At 44.9% G+C, this 25635-nt stretch overlaps 1 protein-coding gene across 8 annotated transcripts in view; it reads right to left on the reverse strand.

Moving 5' to 3' along the window:
* LOC310681116 (protocadherin alpha-C2-like) overlaps positions 1–25635 on the reverse strand; it is a 186463-nt gene that overhangs the window by 74753 nt on the left and 86075 nt on the right. Inside the window, exon 1 of one of the 8 annotated variants that reach the window (XM_083448606.1) lies at positions 2537–5287. The exons of the other annotated variants lie outside the window; for them this stretch is intronic. Within the exon in view, the coding sequence (XP_083304732.1) occupies positions 2537–4966 (2430 nt within the window). The 5' untranslated portion in view covers positions 4967–5287. Of the gene's footprint in view, positions 1–2536; positions 5288–25635 lie in introns of those variants that run through there. 8 annotated transcript variants of the gene reach the window in all.

Genomic DNA, 25635 nt, shown 5'->3' on the forward strand with positions numbered 1-25635 from the left:
AAATGCAGAGCTGCTGCCAAAAAAGCAGCCCTGTGTCAAAATCTCCCACACCCCATTCATAATATGATGTTCAATTCAGTTTCTGCCCTGGCATTTCTTGACCTTGGCCAGCAGAGTCCTTGCTGGGCAGGAGCGGTGAGGGAATGAATGGTCAGCATTATGGCATCAGGGCATGAACTAGATGTTACAACAGGGGAGGACTCAACATGGGGCTACTTTCTTGAGCAACAGGTGTGTGTTTACATCACATCTAGTTTTGCCCTCAGGTAAGCTAACTATGCCCAGTTCCAGCCAAAATACACTTCCCATCCATTTCAGTGAAGAAATTAAGGCATCCTTACATCTCTCCTATTCACGTCAATGGAAATTAAAAGCACTTGACCTTTTAACCCCTTCTAGAGATGGGGTTGGCTATATGCCTTTCTTTTCATACTAGAGTGACTGTGGCCCACCAAGGTGTATTAAATTTCCACAGCCAAATGGATATACCCAGGAGCTAATAGTTGAGGTATAAATTAATATCTGTAAAGATCGAACTGGATCAGACTGAGATCGATCTAGACCAGCAGTCTTTGGGAAAAACACTGTAACCACCAAGTACAAAGTGGCCTACCAGAAATTGGCAGTTGCTTGGAAGGTTCCTATTAAAAAGGAACTGGTTGTAGTTCAAGTTCATCCTGTCCAAAAAAGAATTAGTTCCACTTCAAGTTCATACTTTTACAAAATGAACTGGGTTAGTCCAAGCTCATGCATCCTTAGCGTGCATGTGTGCGCACACAGAGCGCATTCAGAAAGCTACAAGCTCCTCTGCTTGTATAGGGTGCAAAACTAAATTAGGAGCCACGCACAAGTAATAAGATGTCTCACAGACAGAAGGCTGACAGGTGAAGTTTTGCCTATAATTGTATTTTCATATTAGAAAATGTTTACCCTGTTTAATTGTTGCCTGTCAAACTACTGTTAAAGGCACAAGGCATCATTTGCTTTGACCCTGTACCTCTTTCTGCATGCTGCTCCTATTGGAAGACAGCAAATCTCTTCAGCAGGGAAGCCTTAGGAAATGCCTCACATTCATTTCTTCCGTATTCCCATTAAGTAACATGGATTGACTAATAATTCTTAGCAATAGCAGTGCCTCTGTAGCTCCCTAAAAAGCTTTAGAACACTGCCTCCATGTTTGCTTTCTAACTTTCTTTACAGAGATCCAATATACCATATTTTCCCATGTATAACGCCCCCATGTATAAGACACCCCCTATTTTTTGGGACTCAAAATTAAGAAAATGTACTATGCACTATCCGTGTATAAGATGACCCCTTATTTTAAACTTCAAAAAATTAGGAAAAAATATACTTATACATGGAAAAATACAGTACATACTTCTTTTTTTAAAAGCCCTCCTGTTGGGCTGGGCTTGGGGGAATTAATGTGAACTAGAAATCATTCAAAGTTTTGGTTTTAAAATGAATTATTCAAAATGAACTTAATTCTTCTGGCAATTATGGGGACTACTTTCAGGTATAGTTCAGAGATTTTTGAACAACAATGAATGTTGTTCAACGACTGGTCCATTACAAGAACTGGAAACTGGACTGTGCTCCACCGTTGGACCCCAAGGTTCCTTTTGGACAATTTTGTTGTAGAAGATTGTAGTTCGCCATAATCGGAAGTAATTTTACAACAGGTCATGATGCACTTATGAAGCATATTGGCAGCGTCACTAACAAAAATATTCAAAATTCCACCTGCATCCTGCTATTTTCATATTGCGGATCTCTGTGTTTCTTTAACCTCTTTGCAAATTTTAAGAAAGCAAATATTCCAACTTTTTAAAAAAAGAATGCTAACCATACACAATCATATTGATAACATGGCACAATTTATAATCAATACAAGGAATTCAAGTATTTTGTAATTTTCATCACAGTGAAGATCAAACCTTTGAACCAAATTTTTAACTACCATTTCCCCACAGCTGAGTAACAGCTAACTAGACGGCCATAAAAAATCTCACTGGAGAACATAAGAAAGCCCTGATGAATCTCAGCAAGGAGCCATCTAGTCCAGATTTTAACCACTGGCTAGGCAGGTTAGTGTTGATGGGCCATCCTCTATGTATTTGTCTATCCCTTTCTAATAAAGCCATCTAAGGCAGAAACTTTCACCACATATTGTAGCAATAAATTCTTTAAATTAATTATGCATTATGCACATTATGCATTATGTGAAGTGGACGGTTCGCTGGGCTTTTTTTTTTTTTTTTGGCAATCTTGAATCTACTGTCCATTAGCATCCATGGTAGAAAAAATGATGAGAGGCAGGCACACTCTATTTGCTGTTAGTTCTTTTATTCTGTCCTTAGTTTCTAAGAGGTTAGGCGCAAATTCAGTGTTGCATCTATAAATGTATTGGCTTCCTTTAAAACAAAATGGACGAAATGGATACACCTTTGGGTTATTTTTGCCACCCCAAACACAGATACACATGCCCAAGAAAGACACATAACTTTTTATATTAAAAGAAAACCCTGCTTACCACCAGAATGGCATTAAAGTGGTCACTCTTCACCTTCTGCACTTGAATGCAAGATGCTGGCACTTGTAATAATCCTGCCCCTTTGGAAAGGTTTCCGGCATCTCCGTTGGGCATCAAGTTGTTATTGCTAGGCCCAACACCAAGAGATGCCCTATACAAATAGGTGTGTGTAAGCTTCCCCATGCCTGCAACCTCGACCATCTCTGGTGTGAAATGAGAACTTGGGAGCATGCGCACATTGTAGCGATACTTTTCATACTCATCTGTGGGGCAGCAGCAGCAGCAGCTGCATGAGGGACTAGTCCTACAGTGAAAAAGTCGAATGGCAAGAAGGAAGATGAGAAAGCCAAGGAAGACAAAGGAAAGGCAAGCTAGACCAATGATCAAGTAAAAGTTCAAGCTGGACAGCTGCTGCCCACGGGCTTCCAAGCTGTCATCAAAGTCCGGGAGCGCTTGTGGGAGAGAGTCAGCCAGCAGGATGCCCAGGGTCACGGAGGAGGAGAGGGGAGGCTCCCCACTGTCCTTTACCAAGACCACAACTTTGTGCTTGATGGGGTCACTAGACCTCATGGAGCGACTAGTCCTGACCTCTCCAGCATTGGGTGAAACTCGAAACAAACTGCTGTCGGAAGACTGCAAGAGGTGATAAGAAAGCCAGGCGTTCTGCCCACTGTCTGGGTCGTGGGCCACTACCTTGGCCACCAGGTAGTCAGCATCTGCCAAGCGGGGAACAATTTCTACCGCCACTGAGCCATTCCTCACCCCTGGGTACAAGATGATTGGGGCATTGTCATTCTGGTCAAGGATGGTAATGCTGACTATGAAGGCGGAAGCCAGGGCTGGAGAGCCATTGTCCTTGGCCTCCACTTGAAAATGGAAGCTCTGGAGTTGCTCAAAGTCAAAAATACCCTTTGCATAGACAATTCCACTGTCTGCATCAATGGCCAAATAGCTGGTCAAGGAGCTGCCTTGGATGTCAATGTCCCTGAGTAGGTAGGAGACCCGACCATTCTCCCCCAGGTCTGGGTCAGAGGCCGACACATGAAAAAGGGACACCCCAGGCTTGTTGTTCTCCATTACGGAAACTTCACGCATCTGGTTGAGGAACTTAGGGGGATTGTCGTTCACATCCGCAATGTGCACCCGCAGAGTCTTCTGGGTGGCAATGGGAGGGGAGCCCAGATCAGAGGCAGTGACAGTGATGTTGTATTCGCTGACCCGTTCCCGATCTAGAAGGCCGCTGGTGACCACACTGTAGTAACTATCAAAAGAGGACTTGAGTTGGAAGGGGATGTTGGTGGGGATCTGGCAAATGACTTTCCCATTCTCTCCAGGATCTTCATCGGTGATGCTCAGGAGCGCTATCACTGTGCCCAGAGAGGAATCCTCTGGGATGGGGCTAGAAAGAGAAGTAACAGTGATCTCTGGAGCATTGTTGTTCACATCAGTTATTTCCACCAGCAGCTTTGCTACAGTGGACATACCAAAGACCCCTTTATCTCTTGCTTCAATGAACATCTCCAGGAGAGGCTTCCGGGCGCCTAAACTCCCACGTACTCTTATCTCCCCGGTCTGGGGGTTGATGTGGAACATCTTCTGGAGCTCAGCAGGGGTGCTGTTGCTGAAGGCATACCGGACCTCCCCGTTCTGACCTTCATCTAAGTCGGTGGCGTGCACCTGAGTGACCAGGGTGCCATTGGGGGAGTTTTCAGAGACGCTGGCCCTGTAGACGGAATGCTCGAAGGCGGGGGCGTTGTCATTGGTGTCAAGGACGGTGACCACGACCTGGGCGTCTCCGGACCTCTGGGGCGTCCCTCCATCTTTGGCTGTGACCACAAGCCTGTGCGTGGCTTGCTGCTCGCGGTCCAAGGGCTTCTCCAGCACCAGTTCCGGATACCTGCTGCCGTCCCCGCGCGTTTGCATTTCCAGTCGGAAATGCTCGTTGGGGCTCAGCGTGTAGCTCTGGACGCCGTTGATGCCTTCGTCGGGGTCCTGGGCGTTGGGCAGGGTAAAGCGAGCTCCCGGCGCCAGGAACTCGGCCACGTTCAAATGGTACTCGTCCAGCGGGAAGATGGGGGCATTGTCGTTCACGTCCAGTATTTTAAACTGCATTTTGTAAAGCTCCAAGGGGTTTTCTAGCACCAGTTCGTAATTCAGAGAGCAGGTAGGTTTCAGCGCGCAGATCTGCTCCCGGTCGATGGGCTCCTTGACAGACAAAGCTCCGGTGCTTGCATCGAGGCTAAAATATTGCTTGCTGGAGCTGGTGATCATGCGGAATTTCCGGGAGGGAAGCGTCGCGGCCACGATACCCAGATCTTGCGCTAGGTTCCCGACAGGCGTGCCGGGCTCCGTTTCTTCGGGGATGGAGTACTCTACTTGTCCATTGACGGTGTAGAAAATAAGGCAGCACACCATTAAATAGACCCGCATTCTTCTATCCCTGGCTTCCTCCTCAGCTCCCTGCAGACCGAGCCAACAGGACCATAATCCCACGTTCTCTGCAAATTTGCTGCGGCAGCAGCAGCAGCCGAGCGCACCGGAGCAGCAGCAGCCGCAGCAGCCAGAAACCCGCTGGCTACGAGGCGCGGGGAGAGCGGGCGCTGCTCTTCTTCTTCTTCTTCCAGGCGCCGGCCGAAGTCATGGCTCGCCCGCCCGCCCGCTTCCCTTGTGCTGAGCCAGCGAGAGCGAGCCCTGCGCGAAGGCAGCCGCTGCCTTTGGCTCGGGATGAGCTCACGGAGGGGGGCGAGGGGGAGAAGCGCTCCTATTGCAGACGCGCGGGCGCCTCGCCGGAGCACAGCGCCGCCCAGGGGCCCGCGCGCGCGCCGCAGCCTCCCCAGCCCTGCCCCGACTACTGTATCAGTAGGTCAGCGCGGAAACGTCGCAGATGATGCTGCGGGGAAGCAGCCGCCGGAGGGGAGGGGGGCCGACCTGGGCGAAGGAGGGGGAGAAAAGCTTCCCTTCTCGCCCGGCGGCTGCGCCCGCGATGGGAAACGCCCAGCCTCGCTGCCGAGAGAGGCGGCGCCTACCTGGCAAGCGGGGCGCGATCGGCACGGATCGAAGCAGGGAGGGAGGCGGGAGCCGCATCTCTCCAGAAACGTGACGAGAAACATGGAGGGGGGAGCCGTGCGCCTCGTGCGCCTTTGCTTCTTCCCTTTCCTCCACGCCCAGTGATGCGCGCACACACACACACCAACACGTCTCTTTGGGGCTTTGCCTCCAGGGGGCTTGCCGGATGCCCACTCAATCTCCTGACTGACCTCCATACGGCTGACTTCGGTTGGTGCCAGAATAGCACCCAAGGCCACGCTAGCTCCCCACCTACCCTTCAGACGTCTCAATAGCACCGAATGGACCTTGGGGTACCGGGAGCTTTTAAGGATGGGAGGATGGGAGCTCCGAATCTGGGGCGCTGGTGGTGGACGACGACTGAGAATCCTAGACCCATTTTCCTGGCCCCACGAATAACAATGGAGCTTACTTGTTGAGGCTTTAGAAGAGAATGGCTCTTTTTTATTATTATTATTATTATTATTATTATTATTATTATTATTATTATTATTATTATCTCTAGCCCTTAAGCATCGGCAGCTTGAGAGTCTCGTTGCTGTGAGACTACAGTGTTTTTTCCTGGGGCGCCTCCTAAGACCGGGGCACCCCTGTGCCATAGGCTGCAATCCCGTACAAAAGCACACTCACTTGGGAGTAAGGCCCACTGAAGTCTATGGGGCCTACTTCTGCGTGGACGTAAATAAGGTTACACTATCGAATTCCTTTGACGGGATAATGAATTTATATGCGGGGAATAGGTTACTGGAGGCAGGGCAGAAGCAGAGGAAAGCTGGAAGAAGCAGAAGTCTTGGGTTTCTTGCCGCCTGGCAAATCCCCAGGCTGCTCCGCCCCAGAGTAGGAGTTTTTGTTCGTATTTGCTTTACTGACATTTGCCTCGCCACCTGGCTGACATGCCCTCGTGTTCCCGGGTGGATTTTGTGTTATGCCCCAGGGAGGCCTCTCTTGAGCTCCAGCGGGAAAATCTTCAGGACGACTCTTGGATCAGGATGAGGCAATTGTTGCAGCTTGCAAGATGTGCTTGTAAACGTAACGGGTACTTGTGGCGCCTTAACGCCTGGCTCTCAAACCTTTTCCTCTAGTCCTCGCTTTCAAGATAAAAATTTGCTCGCGCCACGCCAAATTTGCTAATATATTGCAAAGAAATACATTGGAAAACAAAAAGAAACAACTCTTAGCAATGACTGATTTGTAACACAGAACACAGCTACTTAATAATATGATCGTGGGGCATCCAGAAAGTATAAACAATGCAGCTACATAAGAACATGAATCAACCCCAAAAGGGTCTTCTCCAGCACCCGATCGAAAGGCGGTTCTGGATCACAACTAGATTTGTCATCAGTATCACTGGATGCTCTTGCTCTCATTTTGAAAGGGTATCTATCCAGATTCTGCAAATAAAAAAAATATTCTTTGATTGTCCTTGACACAGCCACACCCTTTGAGAGCCCGTCTTAACGGCTTGGTCATCATCTTTGGTAGGTGTAGGACACACTTTGTTTTAATCTGCTGCTCTGCTTAAAACGGAGAGCCTTTGGGGGCCATTAAACGTCTCCTCATTACTTTGTGATTGCTTAAATCTGGTAGTCCTTATTAAAATGCGGCTGCATATTAAAGATGCGCGCGAAAACTCAGGTCTCCGACTGTTGAACCACGTCTTCTTCTCCGACGCTCCAAGGCTGGCGATGCTCAAGAAGAAACAGGACAAAGAGGACGTATCGCAGCTCAGCTAATGCCCAGCCCGGATGGACCCGTTTGCCCAGCGCCCAGACTCCAACTGAAGGCGCTTCTGCGATTGACCGTTTGGCTGTGCAGGCACCATGCATTCAAAGGATGCACACGGATATAGGATTCTTGGTGCGTGGGTAAGCGGGACGCGAGAGGATGTGTGCTTTAAATATACAATATAGGGTGTGCGCAGCCTTTGCCTTCATGGAAGGGTGCAAACAGGATCTCCTTTGGACGAGATTGAAGATGAGCTCTGAGAGGCTCAGAGTTTCAGTCCTAACCGTAAGTCATCTAAGCCCATAGAACTATTCTGGAAGAATATTTCACAGTTGCCGCTTTGAGCACTTGCCTGCCATCTCTTGGGTAGCTTTGAGTGGTGAGACTTCCTTTACACACACACACACACACACACACACACGTCCTGCAGTAAGAAGCATTTTCTTCGCCTGGGCTGTTTCACGCACAACAACCGGAGCTGACCACCAGTCCTGGCTGTCCGCCCCGATGAGCGTAGCTGCGTGGTATAGGCATTTCCAGATCCGTTTGTGACATTCACGCTTTATCTTTAAGCCAAATCCACTTCCAAGAACTTAGCTGCGAAGAGGCCGGTCAGTCGCCGAGAGTGTAGGCGACGTCAACGGGGTACCAAAAATATCCACCGGCTTCCTCCCGGCAGGGCTTCTGCGCCTCTCCCACAGTGGTCCACGTGCTGGGCTGCAGGGTTCTGCAGGTGCCGGGTCCGGGCAGGACTCCAAGTAACCGCCGCTGCTAGTCTCCCTTCTTGTCAACTCGCTTGCAATTCCAGTCCCGCATTGGCTGGTGTGCCTATGACGTCACGGCAGCCACCCCTATCCTCGGCGCTGAGCTGAAAAGAGGGTTGTCGCCTCCCGCACCGATTTCCTCCGCTTCACCGACAACTCCTGGGAGCTCCTCGCATGTCAAAAGCAAGCTTTCCAATTCCACTTCACGCCTCCGAACCAAACGTCCTTCCTGGGGCAGCCTCCCTGGCGGGCATCTGGCAGAAGGTGAGAAGCAGCAGCCGCCCAGAAAGAAGCCCCTTCAACGCGCGGCTGCCAGCGGCCCCCGACGCCCGCTGCGCCTCCCAGGAAACCTGCGGGCGGCATCTCTTGAGCGCTCGGCAATGGGCAGAAGAGCGGCTGCCAAGGAGGCGAACTGCGCGTCCGAGATTCGCCGCTGGATTCGGGAGCGCATCGAGCCGCCGCTGCGCGTTGATTTACGAGTCAACCGCAGGGAATCTGATTTCCAGGAAACCCGCCGCGTAAGGACTCCTGGGCAAGGAAGGGCGGCCGCGTCTCTCGTGCTGCCGCCTTGCCAGTGGCGTAGCGTGTGGGGTGCAGGGGGTGCCTGCCGCACCGGGCGCAACATGGGGGGGGGGGAGCGCTCGCACTCGCAGCTCTCTGCCCCTACCTGGCTCCAGGGGGCGCAAATTACTTGCCATGCCCCGGGTGCTGACAACCCACGCTACGCCACTGCGCCTTGCTCCCCGCCGGCCAAGGACGGCGCTACCCTGGAACTGCCCCTCTGGTAACCTGAAGCCATCTTGTAACTTGGAGCTTTCTCCATGCTCTCTGTGCAGGAAGAGACACGGGTCTCTCCCAAGGAAGACCTTTGGCACGAATGCAAACAAGTGAACCGCCATCCAAAGGAGTTCTGCGTCCTGGCAACTTGCCGGCTGCCAGCCAAGTGCTTTTTAGGAAAAGGGAAGAGCTGAACATGCCGAAGAAAAGCATTCATTGCAAACCTTCCGTTTTGCTTCACCTTCTTTCAACGGCAAGATCACCCCTTCAGGTGTCACAGGAAGCTGTTGCCTTTAGCCTTCTTTCTCTCTTTGGGGTCCCACATTACAGTGGTACCTCGGGTTACAGACGCTTCAGGTTACAGACTCCGCTAACCCAGAAATAGTACCTCGGGTTAAGAACTTTGCTTCAGGATGAGAACAGAAATCTTGCTCCGGCTGCGCGGCAGCAGCGGGAGGCCCCATTAGCTAAAGTGGTGCTTCAGGTTATGAACAGTTTCAGGTTAACGAATTAACGAATCCGGAACGAATTAAGTTCTTAACCTGAGGTACCACTGTACTGCTCTATAGCTAAGGCTTGCTGCTTTCTAAAATTCATCCCTTTTATTTAATGGCTCTATAAAAGACTCTTACTAAGTCCCACTGATTTTAATAGGGCTTACATCTATGTAGACATAAACAGGACTGCGCTGTAAGTCTGTTCTCCATTGCTATCCATTCATCAAGCACCAAACTGATTAAAACCTCAGTTCCCTTTTGCTATTGACTCATGCTTTTTCATTCCTGGTCCCTTCATCTCAATTTTAAGGAAACATTTAAAATGCATCTTTTCTTTCTTGCATTTCACATTTGATGCTCTATTTGAAAAGACTCCATTGGAATAAATGGGACTTGGACAGGATTTAGGTATCTAAAGACAAGCCCTATTCAGCTGGATGGAACTTGAACGAAGTGTGGGAGATTAGCAGCCCAATCTAGCAATGGATATTCTTACTAGTTAGCATGGGAAGGGGTTAAAGACCACAGAGCTGTACTGCCAATAGACAGACACAGATAACAGAAATGTAATTTGTTGAGAGGGCTCTGTTTAGTGTCATTTCGTCTCTTTTCGGGGGGGGGGGACATATGGACTATTCCTTTCTCTCTTCCTGTTTCTCTTTGATAAGCAACAGGAGTATAGCATCTAGATCAAGGGAAGTAATAGTGCCACTGTATTCTGCTCTGGTCAGACCTCACCTGGAGTACTGTGTCCAGTTCTGGGCACCACAGTTCAAGAAGGACACTGACAAACTGGAACGTGTCCAGAGGAGGGCAACCAAAATGGTCAAAGGCCTGGAAACGATGCCTTATGAGGAACGTCTAAGGGAGCTGGGCATGTTTAGCCTGGAGAAGAGGAGGTTAAGGGGTGATATGATAGCCATGTTCAAATATATGAAGGGATGTCACATGGAGGAGGGAGAAAGGTTGTTTTCTGCTGCTCCAGAGAAGCGGACACGGAGCAATGGATCCAAATTACAAGAAAGAAGATTCCACCTAAACATTAGGAAGAACTTCCTGACAGTAAGAGCTGTTCGACAGTGGAATTTGCTGCCAAGGAGTGTGGTGGAGTCTCCTTCTTTGGAGGTCTTTAAGCAGAGGCTTGACAACCATATGTCAGGAGTGCTCTGATGGTGTTTCCTGCTTGGCAGGGGGTTGGACTCGATGGCCCTTGTGGTCTCTTCCAACTCTATGATTCTATGATTCTAGGAGCAGATATACATCCAACTGCTCCATCTCAGGCACATACCTGAGGCTGTTTATACTGGAAATATAAGTATTTCACCTGCATTTATTTTACTGCTGTTGCTGCTGAGAATGAATGCAGTATAATGACTTTTTCTGTTAAGGATGGAACTTTAAGCTTTGCTCAGCCCTACATTTTAAATGAAGTGGTAAGATGGTCTCTTCATACGTTCAATGCACACATGGGCACCTGGAGGGATAAATTGCAATTAATGTATCCTCTCCTACCTATTTAAACCCATCTCACATCAAGATCTTGAACCAGACAGCAAATTGTGCATGAAATACAGGTAGAATAATCTGTACTTCCCTGCTCCATCACCACTCTCTCTGTCTAGAAGAGAAAGGAAGATTCTGAAGGATGACAATGAGCTGCAGAAGTTTTCAGGAAGTGAAGGGTGTGTGGGGCCAGAGTGTTTGTGTCTGATGACAGGGACAAGTGCCGCTTCTGTCCATCTGCTAGCACGCAGGCTGCAAAGGTGGGAGGGAAAAGGCTCTTTGTGGGACTGCAGGTTCTACAAGAGAGGAAGTCTAACTTTAGGGATGGCAGAAGGTTTAATGGCATGCTGGTAGCCAGAGGTTTTATGGTGAAGGCTGTAATGGTGCAAGGGGCAGTTTGCTTCTCTATCTATTTCTAGGAACCACAGGAGTGGAGAGCACTTGTGCTTGGGTCTTGCCTTGGGGCTTGGCACAGTCAATTGGTTGGTCACAGTGAGAACAGGATGCTTGACTAGACGGGCCATTGGCTTAATCCAGCAACCTCTTCTTATATACTTTTTGCAGAACAGCCAGACCCTGTACCTAAAGACTGCCTAGCTTAGGCAGTCAAATGCTGACTTGGGAGCTCCTCACAAGGACCAGATACTTCCTTGATGATGATCCTTCAGCAGAAGTTTGAGATTATTGGTCACTAAATGGCACTTGTTACAGTTCTGTACAAGTGCAGGGGGTGGGGAGGCCAAGAGGTCTACATTTTGCTCAACTTGAAAAAAATCATTGGCTCTGCTGTTTTTTATGTTGATTCTATTTGATACTGTTTTGATTTAATTTATTATTTTTAACACTGTTATATTATTCTAATTTGTCAATATTGCTTGCCACTTTTTATATTTTTTAGAAGATGACAGGCAAAATTTTTAAAGAAATTAAAGTAAAATATTACAATGTTTAAAACTGAATATTTTGTTTATGAGATATATGGGTTGTTCTACCAATAGCAAAGGATGTCAAATTCTGAACAATCTCGGCATTTGTTTGTTGTTTTTCTATACTCTCATGTAATTGATCTGCTTTGACATGATAGGCAACATTAAAGTGATTTCTTTTCCCATTCTGCTATTGTAGGGGCAAGGCAATCTTCTCTAACATGCAGGACCCTGGCCAGCAGAACAGTCCTGTGCATGTTTATTCAGAAGTTCTAAAATGTTCATTTGGACTTTCTCCATGTATATAGTACTGCGGCCTTAGAATGATGTATATGAATTAGAAACTGTGACATAAACGCACTTGTCAGATTTGGGTTAGCTCTCGAACGCTTTCAATGATATTTGGGACAATAATACATAACAATCAAATAGGATTGATATAAGGCGATTCACACAGAGAGAGAGAGACTTCTGAACACTCTAAAAAGATTTTATAAACTCCAAAGGAGGTGAGGCTATCTCTATGGAGTCAGCAAAAACAGAGGGCCCAATGTTAATTTTATTTCTGCTTATTGATTCAGTTACTGCCTTGATCATTTGAAAGCTCTTGGTTGCTGAGCAAACTAGCAAAGATGGGGAGGAGAATTCCCCTCCTCCCTTTGCCACTTCCAACAGAAAAGGCTGTTATTTCATTTGATTTTTAAAAGGTGTAATATACCAACTTGTCATTAGCTCAAAGCAGTTCCGTCTTAAATTAGCACATCATGACAAATTATTAACAGATTTCAATGTTGCAATTCCTATTTCTCTCATCACCTCCACCAAGTGAGAAAGAAGCCCACCCTGAAGCAGAAAAAATTATCTTTCAGGACCCCATAGTAGAAGCAACAACTAGTGTGAATTTCCAGTGCAACCATTTCAGTATAGAGACATCTGGACCTTACATCTACTCTTCCAAGCTGTGAGCATGCTAAGAAGATTACCCAGATTCGAGACAGATACCAAAGAGAACTCAGTTCCAAGACTGTCTAGTTCTGCTCGTCAGTCATCTCTCAAACTGCTTTGGCTGGCCAATATTCATATGCTCTATTGACAATGTCAAACTATCATATAAAATACACTTCGGAAGCATACACAGCAGCATAAATATCATATTTATAAGGCAAGCACAGCATGTAGACTAGGTCTCAGTCTATATTGCCTCCTACTTGTGGGCCTCCGAGCTGCTCCCACCCTCACCCCCCAAAATTAAGTGCAGTGTGATTTTTTTTCCCCCTGCCACAGATAGATGGACTGGAAAGCTGTTACTTAAAGTTGGAACAGGTCCATAGAGCTGATGTAGTGGTAGACTAGCAGAGTGAAATGAGGAAAAATGAAGTAAATTCTCCTGAGACGTACAGTGAATGATTTGTAAACTGAAGACTAACTCGGAGACAACTATTACAATATGCACTTGAGCTGAGAGGTTGTGAAGTTAGTCTGATGGAAAGTAAGCTGAAACGTGGAAAGAGCTTATGTAGCTGCCTTAACCACAGCAGCAATTTTTAGAAATTATATCTCTCCTCCTGTTGGATTCAGTCTCCAGGTGTAACAGATTACTTTAAAAATGCTATTAGATCATTAAACACCCCATAGTCCTAGGTAAAACAACAACCAAGCCTCTAGTTTAAAAGAGCAAGAAGAGAAAGACAACCAGGAGTTTAGAAAGCAACGTGTGTTTTCTGGCAGCAGATACTATCCTACTTCCTGGTCACTGTGATAAAACACCTTGATAGTGTGTGGCCAGTGATACTCAAATGTCTGAGAAATGCAGAACATAAAATTCCAATGCAAAGCAAGGAAAGTTTTTTAACAAGCTACTTGAAGAGACATACAAGTTAAGGGGCGGGGGAAATAGAAAATAAAAAAGCATATATGCAGATAGGCTCAGAGTGGCAGGTGGAGACAAAGTTTGCCAATGCCCAAACATTTGTTATAAGCACAAGTACAGCGGATCCTGGAAAGAAGCAGCTGTTTTTTGACCTGCAGTTCCAGACACAGCATGGATACATTTCTAGGGAGATCAATCAAAGGCAGAGGCAAGTCAAGAAAGAAAACAACGCCTTAGGCTAACATGAGGAAGGATATGTTGGTTGACATTCTTCTGTCTCAAGAGATAATGGAATGTGGCTCCAGTCAAACTGTTGTGTTAAAGGCATAAAGTGACCTTCCTGGGACGCAAACCTGGGCAATGTGTATGAAGGTCCTGGGCTACCCAGATGACAAGACCCGCCTCTCGGCCTTGCTGATAGGGTCCAAAGGAAAGCAGAGCAAGACATCTGGCACCAGCTTGGCTGCAGGAGTTACCAGAAGGAGGTGTACAAGGCACCATCCAGCCATCTTAGGGACTCTGCTATGGGTTTATGTAGGGTTTATTCCTTAGCCTTTTCTTCTCCCAAAGAGATCATGCAAAGCATCAGAGATTTAGGACCAGAGTTCTCCTAGATTGGGTACCTTCCTAGGTTGGCAATCCTCATCTGCTCCTCACTTCCTTCTACAGCATGTGCAGAAACCGCCTTAATGACCATTGGAGCCACTATTGGTCTTGTCTGCTCAATCTGCCAGAGCCTGTCTTCACATGCAGGTGAAGTCCCTAACTCACTGAGAGTTTGAGACCCATTGGCTATCCTCACCTGTTTTAGCCGGCTAGTCAAAACCATTTCCTGGGGTGTGCCCACTGTTGAATGCTGACAGCTTCTAGGAGCCATAGGTGAGAACTAAGTGCAGAGTGGGGACCAAAGTAGGACAAACTACCCTAGAAGGAGCACGATTCATACAAATCAACTGCAATTCCTTCATAGATACAAACACACACACATACCTCAACAGCAAAATGAACCATTGGCAGCAAAATAACATAATCTCAGCCCATCAAATACTGAAGGAAAAGGTAAGTTTTTACCTGAAAAGATGTTAACAAAGGACCAGGCGGACCTCACGAAGGACAGTATCCCACCTCAGAAGAAGGTTTAAGAGTGTAGGTGGCTTCCAGAAGCTACTGAGACTCTGAGACCTAAAGAGCTTTATAGGTCAAACCAGCATTTTTAAACTATATAGGTCAAAACCAGCATTTTTAAACTTTATAGGTCAAAATCAGCATTTTAATTGAGCTCTGAATCTAGAACAAATCTAGTTGTAACAGAATTGGTGTTATAGTATCTCTTCGCCTTGAAGCTGTCAACAGTCGGGCAGCCACATTCTTTCCTAATAGAAGCTTCCAAACCATTTTCAAAGGCAGCTCCATGTAGAGCACATTGCAATAGTTCAATCTTGTACTTACCAGAGAACAGATTACTGCAGCCATATTACCCAGATAGGGTTGTATTTGAGCCACTGGCCTAAATTGGTAAAAGGCACTCCATGCCACTGAGGCCAGGTGTGTCTTCCCCCTTTGTTTTGACAGCTGGGGGAGGCTTGGGAGTCATGGGTGGGCAGCGTGCCAAATGTCCGCCATCAGCAGCTCACTCCGCCCCCTTGGGCGGCTCACTCCGCCCCTGGCTGCAGGGCACGCACCGCTTAGTGCACCCAAGCAGCTATCCCACACCTGGGAGGACACCCTCCATGCTCCTCCTCCCTCGGGAGCACACCTACCCTGAGCAGCATGGGCATATGCTCTGCCACTCCTTCTGGAGTCTATCATTCAAGTAGGAGTGGAATCATTGGAATGCAATGCACCAAATATCCAGCTCAGGCAGTCGCCTCAGAATGATAAGTAAAGGTAAAGGGACCCCTGACCATTGAGACCAGTCGTGGACAACTCTGGGGTTGCGGCGCTCACCTCACTTTACTGGCCGAGGGAGCCAGCATACAGCTTCCAGGTCATGTGGCCAGCATAGCTAAGCCGCTTCTGGCGAACCAGAGCAGCGCACGGGAACGCTGTTTACCTTCCCAACTGAGCAGTACCTACTTATCTACTTGCATATTGATGTGCTTTCGAACTGCTGGGTTGGCAGGGACCAAGCAACGGGAGCTCACACCATCATGGGGATTTGAACCGCCAACCTTCTGATTGGCAAGCCCTAGGCTCTGTGGTTTAGACCACTGCGCCACCTGTGTCAGAATGAAACCATGGTCAATAATATTGAAAACCTCTAAAAGATCAAGGAATATCAACAGAGCCACACTCCCCCTGTCTCTTTTATGACACACGTCATTGTACAAGGCAACCAAGTTTCCCTATGAAACCCAGGTCTGAATCCCAACTGAAATGGATCTGGGAACTATGGCTCCTCCAAGAGTACCTGGATCTGGTTTGTAACCACCCTCTCAAGAGACTGACTCCATCTTGAGTGGGGCATCTCACAAAGCTCTTTTTCACATATTTTACGGAGGGCTCATTGTACCTTGCACGGCTGGTATGATGCCCAGTCAATAAACATGTTTTAAAATTTACTTCTGGCAATGGCTAGAAGTTAACAGAAAACTGGTCTGTGAACTACTGGGACCAGAGGGCTAGAGGAGGAAACTCAGCTAATAGAGCTTTCATCTTAACATCATGTGTTTTGTGGTTGAAGCAGCTCTTAGGATATCTTTGTACACTCTCAAACAGCAGCTCGTGTCCATACTACACTTTACCACAGCTGTGGGTAATGTACAGTAATTATAGCTATTTCTTTGCTACAAAGAACCACTGGGAGCAATGGAGGCACCTCACTTAATGCAACTGGGGCACTGCCTACCCTAAATCTCCAAACCCACCAAAGCTATAGCCCAGTTCCTCCTCTGTTCCTTACATTCCTATTAAATACACTTAGAGACCCCTCTGGACTTATTTTTGCCCATCTGCTGTGCTGGCTAATCATCTCTGGGCAGGACAGCCAGGCACAACAATCCTAATGGTTCCATCCATCTCTTGGAACTTAAAAGGGTTTGTAAATACTATACAGTGGTACCTCTGGTTACGTACTTAATTCGTTCTGGGGGTCAATTCTTAACCTGAAACTGTTCTTAACCTGAAGCACCACTTTAGCTAATGGGGCCTCCCGCTGCTGCCACACCACCGCTGCGCGATTTCTGTTCTCATCCTGAAGCAAAGTTCTTAACCCAAGGTACTATTTCTGGGTTAGCAGAGTCCGTAACCTGAAGCATCTGTAACCTGAGGTACCACTGTAATACATTCCACTAGAAGTGCCTTATGGAAGGCAGCAGGTCCCTCTGAACCTCCTTTTCTTTTACCACTTTCCCCAGTGGATTAAACTACCGGCCAATCAGGATTCTCTCAGGGCTTGGGTAGGATTATAAATGACCTTCCCAACCCCATCAGTTGCATGCATGCATTTCAATCTGAGCCAATCAGATGCATGAATTTTTGGTCTGCCTGTTGCTCTTCTATTACTATTGTCTCACATTTGCAAGGCAGCAAACTAAAGCAGGAAAGACAATCTTGCCCCCACCGCTTCTGTGGAAAGCAGCAATATATCTCTTTGAGTTCCTGGGTCTGGATTTATTACTGGTATATAAATTTTTAAGGAGAGGAGTGGTGGTAAACTATTTCAAAATCCTATTTGCTCTCAAGGGAAGGGAAGAGGAGAAAATATCAGACCACTCATAGGGAGGCGGGAGTAACCTGGCCTTTTTGTGCGCTGCAAAAATAGGAAGCGTGAGGACATTTGTATATTCATTTGTATATTGGGCTGTTTGAATATGCTTATTATCATTCTTTCCCTCTGACTCATGCAGCCTTCAGAATTAAAGGATCTGGAGATTTTATATGCAATATAATTGATTCCAATTGAGGATAACAACAATAAATTATTATAATTTTAAAAAAAAACTTAGCAGAGATGTCAGGGTTTTTCCTGGGCCCAGGAACAGGCCTTCTGTGATGGGTGAGCTGTGAAAGCAGACCCCTTGTGGCAACAGAGGATTGTAGTACCTTGGAGGCTAACAAATTCATTATGACAATCTGATTCTGTGGCTGTCAATATTGCCTCATTATCCAACCCCATTAAAAATCACTATGCTGTGGTCTACATATTGCACTCTGGTGTTCTAGCCACATATCAAAGTCCTTACAAAGCTATCTGGCTGGTACAGCTAAGGCAAACTAGTTTCATTAGGTCTACAGTACATTTGGTAAATTATGTGCCCAACTTTTGCTAGCCAGTTCCAAGAATTAAATTCCCAGGAGCAGGGCTAGCCCAAAGCATTCAGCTATCCAAGGTGAATTAAAACTTTCCCTGTCCTGTCATATTGTATGCTAACCATACAATAGTACAAAATGCTGCAAATGAGTACTTACTTGTTTGAGAACAAGATCCATTGAACCTGGAGGAATTTACTCTAAGCAAGCACGTATAGGATCAAGGTACACAGCATCAATAGTTGACTGGGATGTAATAGAAACAGAAGATAAACTAAAATTGAAAGAATTTGAAGAGATCCAAGAACATGTTAATGATTGGTTACAATATTTTCAAGTAAATGAGGTTTTTAAAGAAGGCAAAAAAAAAAAAAAAAGGATTTAGTTATATTTTAAGGTAAAGGTAAAGGGACCCCTTAGGTCCAGTCGTGACCGACTCTGGGGTTGCGGCGCTCATCTCGCTTTATTGGCCGAGGGAGCCAGTGTACAGATTCCGGGTCCTGTGGCCAGCACGACTAAGCTGCTTCTGGCGAACCAGAGCAGCGCATGGAAATGCCATTTACCTTCCCGCCGGAGCGGTACCTATTTATCTACTTGCACTTTGATGTACTTTCAAACTGCTAGGTTGGCAGGAGCAGGGACCGAGCAATGGGAGCTCACCCCGTCGCGGGGATTTGAACCACTGGCCTTCTGATTGGCAAGTCCTAGGCTCTGTGGTTTAACCCACAGCACCACCCGCATCCCAGTTATACTTTATCTAGATTTCAAAGAGAAGTTGTAGAGGATAATACTAAGTTACTGAAGAATATGTATAATTTTTTGTTAGAATGGGAAACCAAAGAGGAAGAAGTCAAATGTGTAATGATTAAATGGGTACAATATCTAGGATACAACTTACAAATGAAAGACTGAGAAAAATTATGGAAAGTTGATTTAAAATTTACCGCATGTACAACTCTGAAAGAGAACTACATGAAAATGATGTATCAATGGTATTTAACTCCTGCTAAACTTGAAAAATGTATAGAACAAGCTCTAATAAGTGCTGGAAGTGTAAAGAGAAAAAAGGAACGTTTTACCATATGTGGTGGAATTGTAAACTTATAAAAAGTTATTGGGAAATGATTTACAATGAATTGAAGAAGATGTTCAAAATAACTTTTGTTAAAAAAACCAGAAGCATTTTTGTTAGGTATAATAGGACATGAATTACCAAAAGAACGGAAAAAGTTGTTTATATATGCTACAACAGCGGCTCAGATTCTCCTAGCCCAGAAATGGAAGGACAACCAGACTCCAACGAAAGAAGAATGGCGAGTCAAGCTTGTGGATTAAGCTTGGCGAAACTTACGGGAAGAATCGGAGACAATGATAACGAAGACTTTAAAAAAGACTAGGAACTTTTTATGCTGTATTTACAGAAATACAGTGGTACCTTGGGTTACATACGCTTCAGGTTACAGACTCTGCTAACCCAGAAATAGTACCTCCGGTTAAGAACTTTGCTTCAGGATGAGAACAGAAATTGTGCTCCAGTGGCGCGGAGGCAGCAGGAGGCCCCATTAGCTAAAATGGTGCTTCAGGTTATGAACAGTTTCAGGTTAAGAACGGACCTTTGGAACAAATTAAGTACTTAACCCGAGGTACCACTGTATTGTAAAGAAATGGACTCACTAGCAAGGTTTGATTAAACACTTACAATTAAGAAAATAAGATCAAAGGTTAAGAAAGGATAAGATGGAATGAAATTGATTGTAGGATATAATCATGAAAAAAAATTCAGTACAAAAACAATAAGAAGTTAAGAGGATTAAGGTATAAAATATAAAAATAAGATAACAATTAAGCAGAAATAGTAAATATTTAAAGAACCGGAAAGGGAAGTTGGAGGAAGTCACGGGGAGGGGGGATTTCTTTTCTTTTTTATGACAAATGTTACATTGTGTTGATTGATATAAAATTGTAAAATATAAAATTGTAAAACTCAATAAAATTGCTTTTAAAAAAATAGTTGACTGGGATGTTATTTTAATGGCTATCTGTCACTACTTCCTCCTATTGCACCAGGGGAGTCCTTATGTTACATGTTACATATTAATCTGTAGCAGCAAATCTGTACATGTTAATCTGTAGCAGCAAAACAAATACATATTCTTACACCTTAAAGATTAACATATTTATTATGGCAAAAGCATTTGATGAAGCACCTGATGAAATGGACTATAGCCCATTAAGGTTTATGCCACAATAAATGTGTTAGTTTTTAAGATGCTGCAATAATTTTAAAGTATAAATCAGTATGTAGGTGCAGGTCCTAAGTGATTTTGGCAGTCCTGCCTATACACCCAGTTAAAAATTGCCATTTGTATCAGTGGACCATCTATGAGTCTGTTCTAGAGGTAGGCAGAGGACACTGCATGAAATTTCAGGGCTGGTTAATAAGCACTTACGCTTTGCATTGACTAAAATGAGGGTTGATGCAATCGTGTACATAATTACATAATAAAACAGATAGTAATTTCAATCACCTGCACACATTATTTGCATAGTGGAAAACAACAGCAAAATACAACAAGACCTGCAGAAAGAGCAAACTAAGCATTTGCAACAAAGTGTAGACATCCAGTTTGAAAGAATAGTAGATTACAAATGCCACTCCAACGTCATGACAAATTGGAGCCTCAAAACTTTGTTTTGAGGGGTGGGGAGATGGATCCCGAGGCAGACAATTTTGGATGCATCTCTAGAAGATCATATAAACCTATAAGGGTGGGGTGAATTCAGAGGGATGTCGTTTGTGATGCATCCTATTACCCAGAAGATCAGATAAGCCATATACAGATCCAATCTGTAGACATCACAGTGGAAGTATTCATCCTTTAGAGCTACTCAATGGCAATTAGAACACAATTCATTTTTATTTATTTATTAGTGCATTTACTTTATTGCTGTTCCTCAATCGATCATGAAATCAATGCTCTGCTAATCAAGGAGTGAAGTTTGATGTGAGTTATGTAACAATACATTTGACAGCACAAATGCAATTAAATTCATACCATATACTTCTTATGCGATGCTACCTTGCATCCTGAATTCCCTTTCCTTAATTGCAGGTGGTTGCTTATATTAAAAAATAAACACCATCCTTCTCATTTTCTGTCTGTGCATGTACAAACATAGACATGCTATAAAGAAATATAAAAATAAGCAAATAAAACCAAGAGCAGACAGAAACAGTGGACTAAATTATAAACAGCATTAGCAGAAAAACAAATTGCCTGAGCAGCCAAACAAGGTCTCTGCTTGCTGACAGGTCAACAGAGAGGTAGCTAAACAGACCTCACTTCTGAAGACTAGGCATAGGCATGGAGGTGCCCTTTCTCATTTCCAAAGCCAAACATACCTCAGATGTTGGTAGAATGTAGAGAAGGGCCCCTTCTCAAAATATTTAAACCTGGAAAGCTTCATATAGGAGAAGGTGGTCCTTCAGACAACCTGGCTCCATGCCAATCAGGGCTTTAAAGGGCACAACTAGCCTTTTGAATTATGCCCAGAAATATACTGGCAGCCGGGATGCAGGTGGCGCTGTGGGTAAAACCTCAGTGCCTAGGACTTGCCAATCGTATGGTCGGCGGTTCGAATCCCCGCGGCGGGGTGAGCTCCCGTCTTTCGGTCCCAGGTCCTGCCCACCTAGCAGTTCGAAAGCACCCCTAAGTGCAAGTAGATAAATAGGCACCGCTTTATAGCGGGAAGGTAAACGGTGTTTCCGTGTGCTGCGCTGGTGCTGGCTCGTCAGAGCAGCTTCGTCACGCTGGCCACGTGACCCGGAAGTGTCTCCGGAAAGCGCTGGCCCCCGGCCTCTTAAGTGAGATGGGCGCACAACCCTAGAGTTGGACACGACTGGCCCTTATGGGCAGGGGTACCTTTACCTTTATACTGGCAGCCAGTAAAGAAGTTCTATCACTAGGGTCGGGTGCTGCCAATAACTGGCCCTGGTTAACAGCCATATAACGGCATTATGGACTAGCTGAAGTTTCTGAACTAGTTTCTAAAGTTTGTGCAAATTAGTTTCTTATTACATATGGTTTAACAAAGTATGATTTGGGGCGTTATTCCATCCTCACAGTATAAAGTTTCCAACAGCATTCAGGGATTGTCAGGGAAGATCAGTTTGTTTTTTACACCTCAAACAAAACTAATAATTTGGAGTTTAACTTATGATTTGCAAAAAATAAAATAAAATATGGGTTGGCATTATATATGAACCAACCCTGTGAATGGCACTGAAGACACCTTCCTTACTGGAGCCAACTTTTAGGAATTGAGCACAATAGTCAGATGATGCATATTTTGCTTACAAAGTATAGCAAAAAAACAAAGACAGAACTGGACATCACCATCAACATATGACTGTCCAAACACACTCTATAGTATGGGTATAATCAAATGATGTGATGTTGACCATAATAAACTGGATCAGCTGTTGAGAAGGCTAATGGCCACTCAGTACCACCCCACCCACCTCGTTTGACTAAGATAGTGTATATACCAAAATCAATGGAGAAGACGTTTGCAAGAGATCTTTCAAAGCATCTAATCTATGTTCTTTTTCCTAACAAGAGTACAGTAATAGTAATAGTTCTCTTCCCTCCCACCCACCCCCCATCTGCAGTAATTCCAGTGGAATTCTAGCTGGAAATCAAAGGCGTTATGAAAATACCCAGAAAGCCTTTAAAAAGGAATCAGGTGCTCAAGTATCTAGTCACTGATAGGAGGCCACTGATTGGAAGCTGAAATGAAATAGTTTCTTATCCGATGCAATACACAAATATTTTAAAGTATATTATCAGAATATTTTAAAATGTATTATCAGTATATTTTAAAGTATATTATTAGGGGAGAAATGACAGAAAGGTGGAAATGTCAGAAACCATAGATTTTCTAAACATAGATTATAGATAAGATACAATGCCCTGGCAAATTTGGATGATTTGTGAAGGCAAAATCAAGCTGCAAAAATTGTACACAGCAACCTAGCAGAAAAGTATGAACAATTTGCAACTGAGCCTGCCCAAATTATAAATATACTCCAGTCCAGTTCAGCTATTGAAATCTAGTGATAATCAAAGGGAAAAACAAAAAGGATGGAAATACACCCAAGCAATGAAGCAGTTTTATACGCTTGACTTGGTTTGATCTGTTAAGTCTTATAAGTCTTAGCAGTTAAGAGGTAACACATTTTGTCAGGTTATAGATAATTTCTCTCAACAAGCCCGCCGAGGATGCCAACTTATTTATCATTAAGAGCAACAAAGAACACCCTTCTTCCATAGGTTCACTGGCACATGTCTACAGGAATTTTTTGTGCTTCTCCCTTCAGTGAAACAGGATAGCCTTTAAGGAGCAGACAGTTATATCATACAGATAATTTTTCAGAAAGTCCTTGTACTTCAAAATTAGTACCACAAACTGTATACTAATGGTTCACTCAATATCGAATTAGATATCAGCTGCTTTCAACCGATTCCCTGTTTCCTGGCTGTATCATTATGATCAATAACTGACAGTTCATATTGGCCCAACCCACAGTTGGGCATCATTATTTCACCCACGGTTGGCCCAAAATGTTTGGCTGCCTAAGGTGGACCGGCAAATGGCACCTTACATCCCAATAAAGAGAGCTAGCACCCAAGGCCAACCAAGATATTTTAGCAACTGAGGCAAAAAATTCTACAAGCACATTATAGTCAACCTTCCAACACCTTTAGAGAGGCCCTACAGAAGACCCCCCTCCTTCAGTCCCCAAAGTGTACGTGCAAATCAACAGTGGTGGCTTTTTAATTTATTTTTAATATTCAGTTAGCAAATCATAAATCAAGCAGCTCCCTCCATCTGTGTGTCTTTGCTTTGGGGCATATTCCCCCTTTACATTTTATCAAGCATTTCCCTCCACTTTTTGTTGTAGTTTAACAGCTGCTGGTATTTCTTCAGAGAGGCTCACAAATGCCTAAGAGGTTGTTGCATCCCAGTTTGTGCTATGGAAATAAAGCTCAATTAATTTATTTTAATACCATAGCCTACCCTTCATCACAATGGATTGCAGGGTGGGATACAATAAAACTATATTTAAAATAGCAAATCTGTAATAATCTTTGTTGTTGTTGTTTAGTCGTTTAGTCGTGCCCGACTCTTCATGACCCCATGGACCAGAGCACGCCAGGCACTCCTGTCTTCCACTGCCCCCAGCAGTTTGGTCAGACTCAATAATCTTTAGAGAGCAGTTAAAATCAATAAATACTATCAATGGTAAAATCACATAATGGAATCTCCTGCAATCTCAACTGAACAACTTAATGAATCTCAAATGCTTGAGTAAAGAACCATGCTTCAAGTTGACATCAAAGCGAAAACTGAGTCAGAACTGCCATTCCTTAGAGTGGATGTGATGCTACCGTTGAATAGGCTCTCTCTGGTATTGCCACATGGTATTCAACTCCTGGCAACAGGACACTAAAAAGGGCCTCTCCAGAAGAACTTAGTATCCAGGCAAGGCTATATAGGAAGAGACATCTAGCGGTTTTTTCGTCTAGCGAAGCAACCCTACTAGCGGATTAGCGGATTAGCGCTACTAGCGGTTTAGCGGCTATTAGCGGCTGTTAGCGGCTATTAAAGCCTTAAGGGATTAGCGGATTAGCTGCTAAAAGGCTATTAGCAGTTTAGCGGCTTAGAAAAAGGGGGTGGGGAGCGAAAAAAAATCTCAAGACTCGCAAGACATTTTCGTCTTGCGAAGCAAGACCATAGGGAAATTCGTCCTGCGAAGCGCATCAAAAAACGGAAAACCCTTTCGTCTAGCGGGTTTTCCATCTTGCGAGGCATTCGTCTTGCGGAGCACCACTGTACTTAGGTTGCAAGTAATTTAGGGCTTCATAAATCACCACTAACACCTTGATTTCAGCCAGGAAGTCCATTGGCAGTCTTCAGGAACAGCTGGCTGACCCACTTAACAACCTGGCAACTGCATTCCATACTAGCTGAAGCTTCATTCTTCAAGAATAACACCACACCAACAATAATCCAAGCAGGCGGTTGACAGAGCATGGATTTCTGTGTCAAGGCTATCTCTGTCAAGGAATAGCCATTGCTGGTGAGCCAACAGAAACTGGCCAGATGGATGAAAGCAAGTAATTTACTAGCAGCTGAGAAGTGTCAGTTGAGTATCTTAGGGATGGTATACTGTATAATGTTGGTCACACACAAAAAAACTGAATGGGAACCAAAAGACAAGTCTTTCTAACTTCTCCAGTGGTGGTAAAACAATCTTACTCAGCTACAAGTGATTGCCAAAGAAAGAAAGAATATAATTTCAGAGTTGTCCATACAAATTCACTCTAAGATCCTAACTACAAGTTACATTTTTTAAAAAAATGTAAAATATTTTTTGTGATACAAAACAAACAAATGTACAGGCATACCTCAAAGATATTGTAGGTTTGGTTTCAGAGCACCACAATAAAGCAAATATCACAATAAAGCAAGACACCCTTTTTTTCTTTGTTTCCCAGTGCATATTGAAGTTATATTGTCATCTATTAAGCCAGGCCTCCCTAACTGCAGGGGCAAGAGGGAGAAAACCCAGCTCCAGCCCTAGACAGCTCCACTCTCAAGGCCAGAAGAGGGGCAGTGGCTGGGGGGGGGTGGCTTCCTTCCCCTGGAAGCA

The sequence above is a fragment of the Podarcis tiliguerta genome (assembly GCF_965153285.1).
Source record: "Podarcis tiliguerta genome assembly, chromosome: 7".
NCBI lineage: Eukaryota > Metazoa > Chordata > Lepidosauria > Squamata > Lacertidae > Podarcis > Podarcis tiliguerta.